Source organism: Pan paniscus, chromosome 9 (genome assembly GCF_029289425.2).
Source record: "Pan paniscus chromosome 9, NHGRI_mPanPan1-v2.0_pri, whole genome shotgun sequence".
NCBI lineage: Eukaryota > Metazoa > Chordata > Mammalia > Primates > Hominidae > Pan > Pan paniscus.
This window is the reverse complement of record NC_073258.2, coordinates 74,852,683-74,872,745: the sequence shown is the minus strand read 5'-3', so window position 1 is coordinate 74,872,745 and position 20,063 is coordinate 74,852,683. Positions and strand designations below refer to the sequence as shown.

At 42.3% G+C, this 20,063-nt stretch overlaps 1 protein-coding gene and 1 pseudogene across 8 annotated transcripts in view; one reads left to right on the top strand and one right to left on the bottom strand.

The window, feature by feature from the left end:
• Positions 1-1,411: 1,411 nt before the first annotated feature.
• The window catches only part of PAAF1 (proteasomal ATPase associated factor 1), a 48,292-nt gene continuing 29,640 nt past the window's right edge, over positions 1,412-20,063 (bottom strand). For all 8 annotated transcript variants that reach the window (XM_003814669.5, XM_057299199.2, XM_034933354.3 and 5 more), the window contains 6 exons: positions 19,651-19,845; positions 14,744-14,835; positions 12,588-12,703; positions 10,207-10,289; positions 4,556-4,638; positions 1,412-1,853 (listed from right to left, as the gene is read on the bottom strand). In XM_003814669.5, coding sequence (XP_003814717.1) covers positions 1,776-1,853; positions 4,556-4,638; positions 10,207-10,289; positions 12,588-12,703; positions 14,744-14,835; positions 19,651-19,845 — 647 coding nt within the window. In that variant the 3' untranslated portion in view covers positions 1,412-1,775. The remainder of the gene's footprint in view (positions 1,854-4,555; positions 4,639-10,206; positions 10,290-12,587; positions 12,704-14,743; positions 14,836-19,650; positions 19,846-20,063) is intronic.
• Positions 5,473-10,189, top strand: LOC100974539 (actin-related protein 2/3 complex subunit 3-like; annotated as a pseudogene).

Below are 20,063 nucleotides of genomic sequence, written 5' to 3'. Positions count from 1 at the left end.
AGCTGTAATCATGCCAACACATTCCAGCCTGGGCAACAGAGCAAGACCCTGTCTTTAAAAAAAAAAATTTACATGACAATACGCCTTTAAGAACTCTGGCGGCCGGCCGGGTACGGTGGCTCACACCTGTAATCCCAGCACTTTGGGAGGCCAAGGCAGGTGGATCACAAGGTCAGGAGTTCGAGACCAGCCTGGCCAACATGGTGAAACCCCATCTCTAATAAAAATACAAAAAAAAATTAGCCGGGCATGGTGGTGCATGCCTGCGGTCCCAGTTACTAGGGAGGCTGAGGCAGGAGAATTGTTTGAACCTGAGAGGTGGAGGTTGCAGTGAGCCAAGATCGCACCAGTCCGGGTGACAGAGCGAGTCTCCGTCTCAAAAAAAACAAAAAAAAGAACTCTGTCAACAACATTATTACCCCAGCCAGAAATGACCTTCCTCCGTTAAATAAATTGAAATCTTAATCTGCATGTCCCAGCTCAAGTGTAACATCTTTCAAGAAACTTTTCTCTAATAATCTCAAAAATATAAATAATATGGTATCCATATTCTGGACATTGTTAAAAAAGAATGAGGAACATCTACATGTACTGAGATGGAAAATCTCAGAGACATTAAGTGAAAATAAGCCATGGAATACATACATTATGATTCCATTTTTATGTTTAGAGAAAAAAGGAGGTGACCATGCCATTCTCTTGCTTAAAACCCTTCAGTGGTTCCCCACTGCCAACCACGTGAAGTCTGAGCTCCTTAGCTAACATTCGTGCTCCTTCACATTCGTGCTCCTTCACTATTTGGGCTCTGCCAACCTCTGTGGCCTCATCTCCTACAGACCGATCTTGTCATTTTGAGCCCTGGGTTCCAGCTGTGACTAAAGTGCCCTCCACCATCTCTTCCTCTAGATCAGTGGCTCTCAAGCTTTAGCATACATCAGAATCACCTGGAATGCTTGTTAAAATACAGACTGCTGGCTGCACCCGTAGAATTTCGGATTTAGGTCTAGGATTGGGCCTAACAATTTCTATTTCCTGTCAAGTTCCCAGGTGATACTGATGCTGCTGTTCTAAGAACCACACTTTGACAGCCAATGCCTTTACAATGCTTATGACTCAGTTTCCTCACCTACATATAGGCTGACCAATCATGTTGGTTTGAGACTGCCCCAGTTTTGGCATTGAAAGTTTCAAGTCACAGAAAACCCCTTAGTTCCAAGCAAACTGGGACAGTTGGTTACCACCTGCATAAGAATCTCTCCCAGGTGGCAGCTTACAGGACATTTATTGCTACTGCCAAGCAGGCCTTCTCTATGGCCAGGCAACAGGGAGTGCTGAGGAAGGAATTCCATCGTCCTGACCAACTTTTTGCTGGAGTAAGAGTATTTAACAAAGTTCTTCATATTCAGGCACCTCCAAACATATTTTCTTTATTTCCTCCAGAGAACAGGCTTTAGTACTGAGGTCCTTGTAAACATTTAACACAACTGGTTTAAGAACAAACTAAAAGCATCTATATCCTTGCCCTGTGTTGCTGGGGTGAGTTTATACAAGGAGAAGTTGGAACAAATGCAGTGGGCACAATGACCTTCTTACTCAGTTCAAAGTAGGTCTTGGGATGAGAGTTCCATACGGCCAGTACAGCTGACTTTCTGTGATTTCCAAGGGGTGCCCAAAACATTAAACGCCATGGTCCTTGGGAAGGACTGATGATGTTTCTGCTCATTGTTGATCAGGGTCAAACCTTTTCACTAACCGGGACTGCTCTTTCCAAGAAGTCAGAGGTCAGAAAGCTGGTAGCGTCGTACAAGACCGTCTCGACAGCATGTGTAGATCTGCTTCTCCCATGTGGCTACCTAAAACACAAGAATTCACAGTGTAAAGGAAGCCTGGGATTCTTCCATTTCAAAAAGATGGAGGCTTATGATTGACACACACTAGTCCCAGGGAGTCTGAGAAGGCTTTATGAAGGCAACAGAATTACATCCATAATTATGTGCTTACAAAAATTGCTGGCCCATAGTGATGGATGCATCCCAATCACCAATGGTTGGGATGCACCATGACTATATAACAGAGAAACTAATTGGCCCAAGTGGAAAGCAAACCCATTAGTGTTGTTCAGGTTTAGCACAGACGGTCTGCCTCTAGGGAGGAGATGGTTCAGAGATGGGCTTGACTATTCTTGAACCTTATAAAATTGGATGCAAAAATGTTCTGAATATGTGTCTTTTTTTCTGAGGAGGATTTCATCAACTCCTCAAGGAAAACAGCATGAATTCTGGAGTTAACTTAATCTCAGCTTTACTACCAACTAGCTGCATGACCTAGGGCAACTTTCTCAACCCCCCAGGCCCCAGTTGCCTCATTTGTACAATGGAAATATGTTGATTCAAAATATGGAACACTACACAAGAATTTTGTTTGTTTGTTTTTTGAGACAGAGTCTCGCTCCGTCGCTCAGGCTGGAGTGCAGTGACGCCATCTTGGCTCACTGCAAGCTCCGCCTCCCGGGTTCACGCCATTCTCCTGCCTCAGCCTCCCAAGTAGCTGGGACTACACGCACCCACCACCACGCCTGGCTACTTTTTTGTATTGTTAGTAGAGACAGGGTTTCACCGTGTTGGCCAGGATGGTCTCAATCTCCTGACCTCGTGATCCGCACCCCCTCCGCCTCCCAAAGTGCTGGGCATGAGCCACCACGCCCGGCCGGAACACTACGCAAGAATTTTTAAAAATGAAATAGATGGCCGGGCGCGGTGGCTCACGCCTGTAATCCCAGCACTTTGGGAGGCCGAGGCAGGCCTCAGTCGGGAGTTCAAGACCAGCCTGACCAACATGGAGAAACCTCGTCTCTACTAAAAATACAAAATTAGCCGGGTGTGGTGGCGCATGCCTGTAATCCCAGCTGCTCGAAAGGTTGAGGCAGGAGAATCGCTTGAACCTGGGAGGCGGAGGTTGCTGTGGGCTGAGATCGCGCCATTGCACTCCAGCCTGGGCAACAAGAGCGAAACTCCATCTGAAAGAAAAAGAAAGAAAAAGAAAGAAAAAGAAAGAAAGGAAGGAAGGAAGGAAGGAAAGAAGGAAGGAAAGAAAGAAGGAAGGAAAGAAGGAAGGAAAGAAGGAAGGAAAGAAGGAAAGAAGGAAAGAAGGAAAGAAAGAAAGAGATCTATATGGATTTACCTGGAAACAGCTCTAAGATGGTAATTAAAAAAAGTCACAGGGCAATATATATAGTCTCAATTACGTACAAACTGAAGATAAAAGTATATTATTTACATTAAATACATAAAGATGTAAGTGTGCAAATTCTCTGAAAATAGTCTTGAAAAATATGTGCCAAACTTTTAATGCTAGTTACTTCTGGAAAAGAGAAAGGGAACCAAAAAGGTCGTAAAGGAGACTTTTAAATCTGTATCATTCTGTATTGTTTGAACTTTTACAGATATTAATTGTACAACTTTTTTTAAATTATAGGAAAAAACAGGAATAGTAATACCTACACCTCAACAAATAGTAACAAAGATTACATGAGATAACGTATATAAAACGTTCAGCACAGTGTCTGGTCAATAAATATTCCCCTTTTGTTTTTCTCTTTCTATTCTAATCAAATGAAAAAATCAGTCTAGAAGTCTTAATAATAATAATGAATAATATTTATAGAATGTATTTACAAAGAGTTTTCAGATTACTATCTTTACAGATGAATTGACAGACTAGTGAGGTAAAGTAAGTTTTTAAGTTTCTAGAGCTAGTAAGTGATGAAGTCACTTTTTTTTTTTTTTGGGACAGGGTCTCACTCTGTTGCCCAGACTAGAGTGCAATGGTACAATCACAGCTCACTGCAGCCTCAACTTCCCAGGCCCAAGCAATCATCCCATCTTGGCCTCCCAAATGAGTAGCTGGGACTACAGGTGTGTGTGCCACCATGCCCAGCTAATTTTTCTGTATTTTTTGTAGAGACGGGGGTCTCATCTTATTGCCTAGGCTGGTTTCAAACTCCTGGGCTCAAGTGATCCACCTGCTTCAGCCTCCAAAAGTGCTGGGGTTACAGCTGTCAGCCAGAAGTCACTTCTTTTTTTTTTTTTTTTTTTTTGAGATGGAGTCTCACTCTGTTGCCCAGGCTGGAGTGTAGTGGTACGATCTTGAGGCTCACTGCAGCCTCCACCTCCCAGGTTCAAGCGATTCTCCTGCCTCAGCCTCCCAAGTAACTGGAACTACAGGCATGTACCACCACGCCCAGCTAATTTTTTTGTATTTTTAGTAGAGACGGGGTTTCACCATGCTGGCCAGGCTGGTCTTGAACTCCTGACCTCAAGTGATCCGCCTGTCTCGGCCTCCCAAAGTACTGGGATTACAGGCGTGAGCCACCATGCCTGGCCCAGAAATCACTTCTGAGTTAAGCTCTTGATTTCTTGCCATCCTACCACACTGCTTATACAATAAGCACTATTTTATCATCCCTAATGACCACAAGGTATCTGGATTCAGTCTCATAAAAGCCCTAGATCTCTCATGAGAATCACCCAGGTCTGGTGTCGTCTCAGGCCTGTACCTTGTACACAGGGTCACAGTCAGCCCCAGTGAGCTCAGTGACATAGTCTAAGTCTTGCTGGACAATAAAACAGCTTCCATCACCTGAAAGGCAGAAAGAAAATTCATATAACTAAGAGAAAACTGCATCCAGAGTTTAAAAACTCAGTATTTTTATTTGCTTCTGTAGATCACTAGTGTAAAGAAGATGGTCCAAAGACCCAGAATGGCAAATAGATCTTATTACGTGGGCCAACTTTTTTTTTGTTTGTTTTTTGAGACAGAGTTTCGTTCTTTTTGCCCAGGCTAGAGTACAATGGCACAATCTCAGCAAACTGCAACCTCCACCTCCCGGGTTCAAGCAATTCTCCTGCCTCAGCCTCCCAAGCAGCTGGGATTACAGGTGCCCACCACCACGCCTGGCTAATTTTTGTAGAGACGGGGTTTCACCATGTTGGCCAGGCTGGTCTCAAACTCCTGACCTCAGGTGATCCACCCGCCTCAGCCTCCCAAGGTGCTGGGATTACAAGCGTGAGCCACCATACCCGGCCTATGTGGGCCAATTATGATGATCTATAGTGGCTGCCTAGAATGCTGAGCTGGGCTGGATTTGAAGAGCAAGTGCAAGTTCTGTGGGAAAAAGAGATGTCTTTGATTAGCAATGCCTGGCAAAGGCACAGAGCAAGCAACCACAGGTGTGTGTGTGTGTGTGTATTTATAAACTTATCCTAGATTATATTTAATAGGGAATGTCTAAAAAATGTCTTTAACATTTTTTAAAGAAACATTTGTGTAGATATTCCCTATTAAAATGTTCCCAGATTCCTCAATCTGTAAATTTGACTGTATACACTAGGAGAAAGAGGACAGTTACACTAAGAAAGTAAAAGTGTATCTAATTCTTAAAAGAGCACGGACAAATGAAACAAATGAATCATAGGGGTGATCTATAAACTGCTTAATAAGGTGATTTCTTTTTGTTAATATAAAAGTAGTAAAAATACAAAAAGAATTAGCCGAGCGTGGTAGTGCATGCCTGTAATCCCAGATACTCAGGAGGCTGAGGCAGGAGAATCGCTTGAACCCGGGAAGCAGAGGTTGCAGTGAGCCAAGATGGTGCCACTGCACTCCAGCCTGGGCGACAGAGTGAGACTCTGTCTCAAAATAAATACATAAAAACATAAATAAATAGAAGTAGTACATGCTCACTGAACAAAACTTTAAAACTAAACAAAGCAGAGGTACAAAAATCACCCCTAATCTACCATTCAAAGGCAATTACTGTTAACATTTTGATCTATTTTTTTGTGCCTATTTTACATGGTTGACAGCATGTGCATAAACGAATGTCTTTATGCATAAAGTTTTTTCTGTATTAAGATTATGACTTTGTATATATAAAGACCTGGAAAAGAATCAGCAGACATTAACCTTTTCAAACTTTTTGGAAATCTGAACAACTGTTTTCCAAATTTATCTGTTAATCTACATTCAAGCAGCAGCATATACGAGGTAGTACCTTACCCTTTTTTGCATTACTATTAAAAATCACCTTCTCCAAAAATGAATCCTTGTCTTTTAGAGAGACATATAGAAATGCTAACAGATGAAATAAGACGCTCATGATATATTTCAAAATATATGAAGACTGAGGAATGCAAGGGAATGGGTAAAACAAGATTAGCAATATATTGATAATAGCTTAAGTTGGATAATGGGTATAACAGGTTCATCGTGCTATTCTACTTTTAGATATGTTTGGCAATTTGCATCAAAAAATTTTGTTTTTTATTTTGTTTCATCTGGCAATTTAAATCTCCTCACTAATAATCAAAGAGTTCCAAAGGACCTCAAAAATCATCTATATCCAACTTCTTTTTTTTTTTTTTTTGAGACGGAGTCTCGCTCTGTCACCCAGGCTGGAGTGCAGTGGCGCGATCTCGGCTCACTGCAAGCTCCACTTCCCAGGTTCATGCCATTCTCCTGCCTCAGCCTCCCAAGTAGCTGGGACTACAGGCGCCCGCCATGATGCCCGGCTAATTTTTTGTATTTTTAGTAGAGACGGGGTTTCACCATGTTAGCCAGGATGGTCTCGATCTCCTGACCTCGTGATCCACCCGCCTCGGCCTCCGAAAGTGCTGGGATTACAGGCGTGAGCCACCGTGCCCGGCCTATATCCAACTTCTAAACCAGTACAGAACTCCCTCTACAGCACATGGCAGAGCGGCCAAACAGCCTACACTTGCCCATCTCCAGAGTTAGGGGTGCTCACTACCTTAAGGGCAGCTTCTTTCTTAAGGAAAAGAAAGCTTTTCCTTTATAATTAACTGAAATGTGGTTTCTGATAACTTTCTCTTATTGGTCTTAGTTTTGTCCTCTGAAAACAGAGTTATAATCTTACTCCCTTTGCCTTTAGACATCAGTACTGGAAGTTATGCCTTGCCTTCTTCCCAGCAGAAAAGTAGAAAAGTACAAAAAATCTGCTCCTCTGGGTTGAAACCCGGGCGCCACCAAGATGCCAGCTTACCACTCTTCTCTCATGGATCCTGACACTGAACTCATTGGAAACATGGCACTGTTACCTATCAGAAGTCAATTCAAAGGACCTGCCCCCAGAGAGACAAAAGATACAGATACTGTGGATGAAGCCATCTATTAGTTCAAGGCCAATGTCTTCTTCAAAAACTATGAAGTTAAGAATGAAGCTGACAGGACCTTGATATACGTATCTCTGTCTACGTTTCTGAGTGTCTGAAGGAACTCCAGAAGTGCAATTCCAAAAGCCAAGGTGAGAAAGAAATGTATACACTGGGAATCACTAACTTTCCCATTCCTGGAGAACCTGGTTTTCCACTTAATGCAATGTATCCCAAACCTGCAAACAAACAGGAAGATGAAGTGATGAGGGCCTATTTACAACATCTGAGGCAAGAGACTGGGCTGAGACTTTGTGAGAAAGTTTTCGACCCTCAGAATGATAAACGCTGCAAGTGGTGGACTTGTTTTGTGAAGAGACAGTTCATGCTAGAGTCTTTCAAGACCTGGACAGTGAAAGGAGCAGGGGCAGCCACCATCTCCAGAGCCCTGGGCAGCATTTTCCAGCAAGATATACGCAATCTTTTGCCTTTATTTCATAAAGTTTTATACAGAAGAGAGAAGACCATGTCTTTACTTGAAAAACTCTTGATCAAGAATTCGGGTGGGAGAAAAGAAAGTGGGTTATCAACAGTGATTTGAAATTTTCTGCAGTATTAAGCTGGCGCTTAGTAAGAATAAGTAATAATAAAGAAATTTCTAACATTCCAAAAAAAAAAAGTACAAAAAGTAGAACCATGAGTCAGCTCTTCTCCACCTACACTCCTCACATAACCCACACATCACCTTGCCACAGAGATTTTTTTTTTTTGCGAGGCAGTCTCACTCTGTCGCTGAGGCTGGAGTGCAGTGGTACAATCTTGGCTCACTGCAACCTCCACCTCCCAGGTTCAAGTGATTCTCCTGCCTCAGCCTCCCAAGTAGCTGGGATTACAGGTGCACACCACCATGCCTAGCTAATATTTGTATTTTTAGTAGAGATGGGGTTTCGCTATGTTGGCCAGGCTGGTCTTAAACTCCTGACCTCAGCTGATCCACCCGCCTTGACCTCCCAAAGTGCTGGGATAACAGATGTGAGCCACTGCACCCAGCCAGAGATGTTAATAATCAGTAAAATGGCCTGTAGATAGGACAGAGGAGGCGAGAAATATCAAGGCCTCAGGTGATCTATCCGCCTTGGCCTCCCAAAGTGCTGGGATTACAGGCGTGAGCCACTGCACCCAACCTTATTTTTTAATTTTTAATTTTTTTTTTTTTTGAGACAGAGTCTCACTCTGTCACCCAGGCTGGAGTACAGTGGCATGCTCTCAGCTTACTGCATCCTCCACCTCCCAGGTTCAAGTGATTCTCTTCCCTCAGCCTCCTGAGTAGTTGGGACTATAGATATGTGCCACCATGCCAGCTAATTTCTGTATTTTTAGTAGAGACAGCGTTTCACCATGTTGGCCAGGGTAGTCTCAAATTCCTGACCTCAAGGAATCCACCCACTTCAGCTTTCCAAAGTGCTGGGATTACAGGCGTGAGCCACCACGCCCAGTCACTCTCTTTTTAATATTTTTTTAATTGAAAAAATTATTTTTGAGACAGAGTCTCGCTTTGTCACCCAGGGTGAAATGCAGTGGCACAATCATGGCTCACTGCAGCCTCACCTCCTAGATTCAAGCAATCATCCCACCTCAGCCTCCTGAGTAGCTGGGACCACAGAAATGAACCACCATGCCTGGCTAATTTTTATTTTTTGTAGAGACACGGTCTCCTATGTTGCCCAGGCTGACCTCAAACTCCTGGGCTCAAGTGATCCTCCCACCTCAGCCTCCCAAAATGCTGGGATTATAGGCATGAGCCACTGTGCCCAGCCTACTTGTTTTTTAAATTAAAAAATATATATAAAAAATATTATATTTTGGAGTGACTTTAGGTTTACAGAAAAGTTAGTTAAAGATAATACAGAAGGTTCCCATATGCCCTTAATCAGTTTCAGGTTTTCCCAAATGTTATCACCTTACATTTGTCAAAACTAAGATGCCAATATTGGTACACTACTACCACCTAAACAGCATACTTTTTTTTTTTCACCAGTCTTTCCTTAACATCCTGGATCCAATCCAGAATACCACTGACTTAGTTGTCAAGTTTCCTTAGTCTCTTTGGTTGACTTTATTTTCAAATCACTAAATTAATATAATCTGAAATGGACTCTGGACTTCTTGTTAAGTGAAGCAGTATACTTTCCTAACTGTTTAAACCATATTCAGCTGGGTGTTCTGTAAATAACAGCCCAAAACATCCTAACTGACATACTGAAATGCTCAAGGTAGGTAGGTAGTCCCTCCAGGCTGTATAGTCCAGTCCTCCTGACCTACATCATTCCTACAAGGATCCAGTGTCCCTTAATGTACACTTTGCTCCAGGCATTTCCCCAACACCATTCCTGAACTCCATTCCAAAGAGTTTGTCCTGGCTACATTAAGATACTCGCTTTACCTAGAATATGTATGTAAAGCATCAAACACAGTACCTACTACATAGCAGGCCCTCTGGAAATGCTAGTGCTCTTCTTCTTTTGCCCCCGCTTGCCTCATCTATGACTTTGCATATACAATAGCTTCAGCTTTCAGTGTCCCTCTTTACATCTCCAGTGGGTGAAATCTTTATCAGTTTACATGTCACGCAGTTCACGAAGACCTTGCTGACAGCACTCCTACCTCTAGAATTAGCTATTCTTCATTTCCTCATGCAGTCTTCTGATGTAGTCCTTATCAAACTGGACTGCAATCAAGTGTTCACATGTCTGTCTGCCTTACTGTGAGCTCCTTTAGGGCAGAAGAGTGGTGGGCATTGAGCTAAATTCTGGGAATAACACAATGAATAAGGCACAGTCACCACCCTCAAGGAGTTTGAACTGGAGGGGGACACAGACAATCACAACGTAGAGTGATAAACACTATTGATAGGTACAATATGCCAAAGAATCATGGGGGACCATGCCCCAACCCAGCCATAGATCAGACACTTAAAACTATGTTTAATTAACTGAACTACAGAGAAGCATCTCTCTCAATTGGCCCATGGACCCACCTTGGCTAGCAATGAATCCATCTCTGAAACTTAGCAGGGATAGAACTGGTGCTCCTGATCTGTGGATGACTTGTACCGGAGCCCTAGGATTCAGAGAAAGGGGAAATTTTACTTTCCTTCTTCAAAAGCAATACTTGACTATATTCAACATATAGTACTAACCACATAAGAGCAAACAGGATAAAATGTGAAGAAAGATTAAACATTTCTATGGTTTCTTTCCTGGCAAGAACCTTAACTGGCAGATTAAGGTAATCCGAAAACCATCCATGTCTCTAAACATGAACTAAGTCACCACCCAAATCCTGAGTTTTTAAGGTAGGTATGACATGGGTTGAAGATAACAATATTAGCAGTATGTTAAACTTTTCACTTAACAAAAGAATTAAGATTTGTTGTAAAATATTAAAATTGTCAGGACTCTAAAAAGAAAGAGGCTGAGGCAGGAGAATGGCGTGAACCCGGGAGGCGGAGCTTGCAGTGAGCCGAGATTGCGCCACTGCACTCCAACCTGGGCTACAGAGCAAGACTCCATTTCAAAAAAAAATAAAAAAAAAAAAAAGAAAGAGAAAGCTGAGTGAGAATCAATTTAATATATATGTAAGTGTGATTTTATAATAGTGATCAGAGATTCCCTATCTCTGTGGAGGCAAAAAAAAAAAAAAAAAAAGAAAACAAAAAAAAAATTAAGTAACTGAAATGATGGAAGAAAAGGTATAAGCTAGTCACCATCTACTGGAATTTATTCCCTACTCTTGGAATAAACTTAGAATGGCAGGTAAGGTCAGAGCAGCTCCTGTTTTCCTGCTGGCATCACTTCTCACCACTGCCCTCACATGCAGGGAACATACCTGTCATAGACTCCTGAAAACAATCCCCTTCACATGCCTTCATATATGGGATTCTATACATGGGATTCTACCGAGGCCAGCTCTTTTCCTCCTTCTTTACTTGGCAACTTCCTACTCAACAAGACCCAATGTTTCTCATTTCCTTGGAGAAGCAGTCTCACCTCCTTCCCTCTCCTTTTTGGTGCTTCCTTAGATTTCTGTAGCTAGCCCTGTCAGACAAGTGATCACACTGCACAACAGTCTTTTACTTGTCCATCTTTACCATTAGACTCCAGGTGCCTCAAAGGCAGAGTCTGTATCTTTCTTTTTTTTTTTTTTTTGAGGTAGAGTCTCGCTCTGTTGCCCAGGCTGGAGTCCAGTGGCACGATCTCAGCTCACTGCAACCTCCACTTCCCAGGTTCAAGCGATCCTCCTGCCTCAGCCCCCCAGTAGCTGGGATTATAGGTACGTGCCACCATGCCCAGCTAATTTTTGTATTTTTAGTAGAGACAGGGTTTCGCCATGTTGGCCAGGCTGGTCTTGAACTCCTGACCTCAGGTGATCCACCCACCTTGACCTTCCAAAGTGCTGGGGTTACAGGCGTGAGCCACCACGCCCAGCCCAGAGTCTGTACCTTTTATTTCTGGTTTTCAGTGCCTTGAACCAAGCCTGATGCCCACAGAAGCTATTTTCAATAAATATCAGTTGAAAAAAGGAAGGAAATCAAAGGAGGAAGGGACAAAATTGTAGAAATTGTTAAATCCTGCAACAGAGAGATTGTGTGATTCTCTTTGGATATCTTTAAGGCCAAAGAAAAGCCTGTTTAGAAAGGTCATGATCAAAACTACATAACTAACAGAGCAGGGTTCCTTGAACTAAAAATGATCATTCAGGGCTGGGTACAGTGACTCATGCCTGTAATCCCAGCACTTTCGGAGGTTGAGGCGGGCGGATCACGAGGTCAGGAATTCGAGATCAGCCTGACCAACATGATGAAACCCTGTCTCTACTAAATATACAAAAATTAGCTGGGTGTGGTAGCACACACCTGTAATCCCAGCTACTCAGGAGGCTGAGGCAGGAGAATTGCTTGAACCCAGGAGGCAAAGGTTGCAGTAAGCCGAGATAGCACCACTGCACTCCAGCCTGGGTGACAGAGGAAGACTCCATCTCAAAAAATAAATAAATAAATAAAAATAATTCAATCTTTCAATCTTAGGGTAGCCAGGGTCTAATGTAAGAGAAAATTACTGAGCTCTTTAAAATTAAAAGTTCTAGACAATCAATTTAAATGAAATGTTAGTTTATATTTAAGCTTAATTTTCAAAGCAATCATTAGTCAGACAATCATAATGGTATGAATCATATATTTTAATATGAGTCCAGGAATAATAAGAAAAATCAGAAAATTCAGACTGGAAAACCTTTGTAAATGGAAAAATATACCCTTGATTCAATAGTCATCTATATGCTAGGCTAAATCAATGTTAAAGCCAATAAAAATTTCCACTCTGTAGAAGACCTGCATCATGTAAATGAATGGTGACTCACCTTGGACTCCTCACATCCAGCTGATAAATGTTTCCATCTTGAGTCCCAGCCAATAGCAAGAAGCCAGAGAGAAAAGTACAGCAGTTGAAAGCGTCTGAGCCAATAAAGAGGAACACCTGGGAACAAGTAGGAGGCAAAAATGCTGTTTAAAGATTAATTTGTTTCCAGGAATAAACAGGCACCAAAAAAGGAAAAATTTCACTATATTTTGAGATATTTTCTTCCTTCCCCCTTTAATTATTCTCAAATGGTAAATTACACATTCACCAAAAACTGAGAAGGAAGTACTCCCAGGATTTCAGGAACCTGGGGTTGACTAAGGACTTGAGCAGTTTATATAATATACTCTGAAGTAGCAGTTTTCCAACTACTACCACTCAACACACTGTCTCACAGGATCCTCACCACCAAAATTCCTTCTTTGCCCCTTTTTCATGACAACTTTCTGAGAAACACTTGCAATTCCCACATGTAAGTTTTGCTCCATGTCACTTCAACCTTTTGAAGGAGGGTATTTTGTAGGAAAATGAACAGGCTTAAATAAAGTAGCAATGTAAAGAATCACAATTCTCCCCATGAATCTGAAAAAAAAAATTATTATAGTTTTATTTTCTCCTTACTGTTAGGTCAAACTGATCATGTCTTCCCCAAACATACTAAAAAGAAAAGGCAAAAAACAAAATAAACAAACAAAAAAACCTGATTTCCCTCTGGAAGTAAAAGCCAGCATGGAAACTCAAGTACAAAGGCGATATTAGCAAAAATGGTAATGTTCCTGAAACAAACTTTGAAAATGGAAATATCACTAGCACAGTGGAGTAACAAGATGAAATGAAAACAGCAAACCCTGTGGCCAAATCAAATCACTAAAGTTGTCTGGATGACGATTACAGGAGCTAGAAGGAAATTTTAAAAATCTAATCTCTGGGAAGAGAGAATTTAGTTAAGAACATAATCTGCCCAGCAAAAATTCAGAGGATGTAGGAAGAAACTTCAACTAATGGTCTGTTCATTAATTGATCAAGAGTCCTGAATGCACGAGTCCCTTTTTTGAGACAGGGTCTCACTCTTGTTCCCCAGGCTGGAGTACAGTGGCGCAATCTTGGCTCACTGCAGCCTCGACCTTCCAGGCTAAGGTGATATTCCCACCTCAGCCTCCCAAGTAGCTGTAGCTGGGATTACAGGTGCATGCCACCATGCCCAGCCAATTTTTTGTATTTTTAATAGAGATGGGTTTTTTTGCCCAGGCCAGTCTCGAACTCCTGGACTCAAGCAATCCACCCTTTCTGGGCCTCCCAGAAAGCTGGGATTACAGGCATGAGCCACCATGCCCAGCGGGCGTGAGTTCTTTACTCAGAATTTTTTCACATTACCTTAGAGGTAGCAGGACTCATAAAGAAAATCTATACAACTTCATCATTTTACATATAGCACACTAAGGTCCAGAGAGGGAAAGTGACTTAACAAAGATCACAAAACAGTAGACCATTTAATCCTCATCACATACCCTATTATGACCAGTTTAGTGATGAGGAAGCAGGCTCAGAGAGGTTAAGTAACTTGTCCAATGCTGGAACCATTAAGTATTAATAGAAGAACTGAGATTTATTTTATTTTTTTATTCTCTGCAAGTGCTGCACAAGAACTGGGATTCAGGGCTGGGCGCAGTGGCTCACATCTGTACTCCCAGCACTTTGGGAGATTGAGGCAGGTGGATCACTTGAGTCAGGAGTTTGAGACTAGTCTGGCCAACATGGTGAAACCCCGTCTCTACTGAAAATACAAAAATTAGCCAGGCATGGTGGTGGGCTTGTAATCCCACTACTCGGGAGGCTGATGCAGGAGAATCACTTGAACCTAGGAGGTGGAGGTTGCAGTGAGCTGAACGAGATTGCACCACTGCACTCCATCCAACCTGGGCGACAGAGTGAGACTCTGTCTCCAAAAAAAAAAAAAAAAAAAAGAACTGGGATTTAAATGTTGCCCTTATTCCAAATCCCACAACTCTTAATTATCACACTGTACTGCCTCTTACTCACGCAGCCTTCTCAAAAGTGAACACAGGGAGCAAGTAGAAATGTTTCCAAAATAGCTTTCTAAGACACAGAGTGACCCAGGTTGCCTCAGAGTTCAAAGGTCATATAGGAACCACTTGCCGGCTGCCTGCTCTGTAGTCCCAAGCACTGAAGTTTCTTATCTTCCCGGGCCAAGAGCAGCATTTTGGCCTCTGTTCCAACCTCCCGTTCACCTGCATGACAAATAAACTATGTTAATAACAGTGAGGCTGATCAGCTGGTAGTGCCCACACAGCACCAATACTGATGGTTGATTACTGATTTTGTTAGCGATTCACTTATTACAAAGAAAACATTTATTATGTTCTGTATCTCACTGTGGTATTATTTATACAACTGGATATATTTGTCAAAACTCACAGAACTATACAATTAAAAATACTGACTTTACTTTTACATTTTAAAAATGTTTTTTAATGGTATCCAGTAGCCAAGGAAAAGGGTAACTTTTACCATATGTAAAAGATACCTCAGTAAATCCAAATTTATTTTTAAAATGCACCTGTGTGTGTGTGTACTTTTTTTTGAGACAGAGTCTAGTATGTTGTCCAGGCTGGAGTGCAGGGGCCATTCACAAGCACAAACATAGCACCCCACAGTCTTGAATCCCTGGGTGCAAGCAATCCTCCCACCTCAGCCTCCTGAGTAGCTGGGACTACAGGTGTGCACACCATGGCTGGCAATAAACCCAACTTTTAAAATATTAAGTTGTTTGTACCATGATAAGACACCACACTAGGAGCTGGGATACAATACTGCAAAAAACAGTCTCTGACCTCAAAGATCTTACAGCCTAGAGAAAATGAAATTTATTCATTTACTCACCAAATATTTCTTTAGGGCCTACCATGTATCAGGCACTATTCTTTTTTTCTTTTTTTTTTTCTTTTTTTACCCTCATCTTCTATGTGATGACATCACACACTATTCTAACTGCTAAGGAAATAGTGATGAACAAACAGATAAGGTCCTCACTCTCAAGGATTCTAGTGAATAGGTAAATAAACAAGTAGGATACTTTCAGAAAGTGATGAGTTCTAAAATAAAATAAAATAGGAAAATAAGATCAGAAGTGAATAGATGGTGGAAGGCTAGATGGGGAGGGTAACTTTAAATGTAAACTTCAACTTTATTTATTTTTTAAAATATTTTTTATAGAGATGGGATCTCACTATATTGCCCAGGCTAGTCTTGAACTCCTGGGCTCGAGCAATTCGCCCACCTCAGCCTCCCAAAGTGCTGGGATTATGGGCGTGAGCTACCACATCCGGCCTAAACTTTAACTTTAAAAAGCCTCTGTGGAAGTCACTTTTCAACTGAATGGCAAGACCTGAATGGTGAACAGAAACCAGTCATGTGAAGACCTGCAGGAGTATATTCCAGACCAAGGGAAAAAGAAGGCAAAGTCAGGCCAGGTGCGGTGGCTCACGCCTGTAATCCCAGAATTTTGGGAGCCCAAGGCAGGTAGATCACTTGAGGTGAGGAGTTTAAGACCAGCCTGGCCAACATGGCAAAACCCCATCTCTACTAAAAATACAAAAAATAGCCAGGCATGGTAGTGTACGCCTGTAATCCCAGTTACTTGGGAGGCTGAGGCGGGAGAATTGCTTGAACCTAGGAGGTGGAGGTTGCAGTGAGCCGAGAACGTGCCACTGCATTCAGCCTGGCAAAACAGGGAAACTCCATCTCAATTTAAAAAAAAGAAGGCAAAGTCCAGGAGACTGGGAGAGTCCACTGTACTGAAAGAAGAAACTGAAGGCCTGTGGCTGAAATGTAGTGAACATGGCAGAGGGTGGTATGACATGAGACTGGAGAGAAGTGTAGGGGTCAGAAAGTATAAGAGCTTGTTGTAAGCCATGCTAAGGGGTTAGGATTTCAACATATGTATAAAGGGAGGCCACTGGAGAGTTTTAAGCAGGAACGTGACATGACTTACGATTTTCTTAAATGACCACAAGATTGCTCTGAAAAGAATGGCTTATAGGAGAATAGTCTAGGCAGTAGTACAGGCAATAGATGATGATAGTTTGGACCAGATGTTGACAGGAGGAAGGGAGAGAGGGAGAGGGAGAAATAGAAAAATTAGAAACACTTTGAAGTTAGAGATGATAGACTTTGCTGATGTGGGACATGAGGAAAGAGAGGGTGGACTGTGAGTGAATCTCAGGCTTTGGGCTTGAGCAAATGGGTAGATAGCGGTGCCATCTTCTGAGATGGAAAAAAACAGTTTGGGGTGGGGAGGGATCAAACACTCCTTGTTAGACAAGGTAAGTTCAACTTATTTATTAGACATCGAAATAGAGTCTGAAACTCAGGTGAAAGGTCTATGCTTTACATGAACTTTGGAACGATAGCTATAGAACAGATGAGGTCACAAAGGAAGAAACTGTAGTTATAGCTGAGGGCCCAGAACTTAATAGTGGGGCCCTCTAGTATTTAAAGGTAGAAGAGAGGAGTTTCATAAAAGGAGATCTTTAAGAAGTAGCAGTCAATGAAATAGGAAGAAAACCAGTGTTATGTGGTATCACAGAAGCCATGAAAAGAAAAAGTTTTTTGAGGAGAGGGTTTACTATGTGAAATACCACTGAATTCAGAAAGACAAGCACAGAGAAACAAGGTGGATTAGGCAAGAGGAAGGTCATTGGTGGCTGGGGCCCATAGCTCACACCTGTAAGCCCAGCACTTTGGGAGGCTGAGGAGGGCGGATCACTTAAGGCCAGAAGTTCATGACCAGCCTGGCCAACATGGTGAAACCTCATCTGTACTACAAATACAAAAATTAGCCAGGCATGGTGGTGGGCACCCGTAATCCCAGCTACTCGGGAGGCTGAGGCACAAGAATCACTCGAACACTTGAACCTGGGAGGTGGAGACTGCAGTGAGCCAAGAGATCGCACCACTGCACTCCAGCCTGGGCAACAGAGTGAGACTCCATCTCAAAAAAAAAAAAAAAAAAAAGGAAGGTCACTGGTGACTTTAACAACAGCCATTTCAGTCAAGTACTTGGGCACAAACCATCCTAGAATGGGTTGAAGAGTAAATGGGAAATGAAAAATTACAGAAAACAAGAAAAAATATTCTCATTTAAATTACTTTAGGGCCAGGAGCCGTGGCTCATGCTTGTAATCCTAGCACTTTGGGAGGCTAAGATGGGAGAATCACTTGAGGCCAGGAGTTCAACACCAGCCTGGGCAACACAGTGAGACCCTGTCTCTACAAAAATAAAAAAAAAGTAGCTAGGTGTAGTGGTGCATGCCTAGAGTCCTAGCTACTCGAGAGGCTGAGAGGCAGGAGAACTGCTTGAACAGAGTACAGAGGATTATTAGGGCTAAGAAACTACTATGTATGATATTGCAATGGTAAATACATGTCACTGTACACTTGTCAGACCCTATAGGATACATAACACCAAGAGTAAGCCCTAATGTAAACTCTGAACTTTGGGTGACAATAATGTGTCATGTAGGTTCATCAGCTGTAATAAATGTACCATTCTGGTGGGGGATATTGATAGTGAGGAGGGCTATGTGTGGGTGGGTAAAGCAAAAGGTATATAAGAACTCCCTGTACTTTTTTTTTTTTTTTTTTTTTTGAGACAGAGTCTCACACTGTCGCCTGGGCTGGAGTGCAATGGAGCGATCTCAGCTCACTGCAACTTCCTCCTCCCAGGTTCACACGACTCTCCTGCCTTAGCCTCCCAAGTAGATGGGATTACATGCACACACCACCACACCCAACTAATTTTTTGTATTTTTAGTAGAGATGGGGTTTCACTATGTTGGCCAGACTGGTTTCGAGCTCCTGACCTTGTGAATCGCCCGCCTCGGCCTCCCAAAGTGCTGGGATTACAGGCGTGAGCCACTGCACCTGGTCCCCTGTACTTTCTGCTAAATTTTGCTGTGAGCCTAAAATGGCCCTAAAAAATAAGGGCTATTTTTTAAAATGTGAGGGGCTAAGACAACAGTAGAAAAAACATTGTCCTATGGAACAGAGATGCAACTATTATTATGGGAAAATAAGAAGGAAAGTTGCCTTATTAGGACCTTTATTAGTCTCTCACCACAGCTATTCAACCCATTTCCTACTACTACCCCTCTTAATTCAACTTTCTAGCCCAGTCAAACATATCTTTTTATATAACACTTAGTTTCACGTCCAAGCTATAATGCAAACTGCCCCTACACCTACCCCTTGCCCTAGCTCCCATTGTCCTATCCTTACCATTACTGTCTGTTCAACTTCAACTTATCCTCTAAAGGTTCAAGCCAACTTCTTTTGTGACATCTTTCCTATCTATACTAACCGGGAACACTCCGTCCCTCTGAAAACCTATTATATTTGCATTAGGACTTGCTAATTTGCCAGGCATGGTGGTGCAGGCCTGTAGTCCCAGCTATTAGGGAGGCTGTGGTGGGAGCATCACTTGAGTCCAGGAGTTCAATGCCAGCCTGGGCAAAACAGCAGGACTCTATCGCTAAAAGAATAAAATAAATAAAAAGAATCACTAATTATTTCAGCCAAATGTTACTGTTCTCTAAATGTTTTAAAGCAAGCTTGTCCAACCTGCAGCCCAGGGTGGCTCTGAATGAGGCCCAACACGAATTCATAAACTTTCTTAAAATATTATGAGATTTATTTATTTTTAGCTCAGCTATCATCAATGTTGTGTATTTTATGTGTGGCCCAAGACAAGTCTTCCAATGTGGCCCAGGGAAGCCAAAAGATTGAACACCCCTGTTTTATAGGCATTTATCTCATCTTCTACATTAGATTGTACTTACTGAAACGCAGTGCTATGACATATACTTCCTTTGTAGATTCCAAAGTAATAGAAACATAGTAGGTACAGAGTAAATATTAATCGTATGGTGAAAACAGAAATACCAGGCACAGAGCAGAAAAGGATGAGGAAGAAAAGGAGAAACTAAGGCAATCACTGAAGGGGGCCTAAGAAAATAAAACAATGCTACATATCATTATCAACTTACTGGGCATCTGCTCAGGGGAGCCAAGGTTTATGGAGTTGTCAGCAGCACCCACTGCCACTCCATTGATAGAAGAACCACAATCTGCAAGGACTCCCAAGCAGGCTGAGCGCCCACAATCCCAAAGTCGTGCTGTCCCATCTCGAGAAGCAGACACCACATTCCTCCCCCGATCAACGATGGCTGTATCCAGGATACCTAGCAAGAGAAAAAAACTCCCTAAGATGGAGGATGGAGTAAAGGAACTACAAGGGCAGAGAAGATGGAGCTGCATAAATGACTCCATCCCTTCACAAACATGTTCTGAACAGGTACCACATGCTGGCCATGTTCAAGTGCTAGAAAAACAGAAATAAATAGAGTCCCAGCTTCCCAATGAATCAAAGTCTAGCTGTGAAAGACAGGCATGGAAAAAC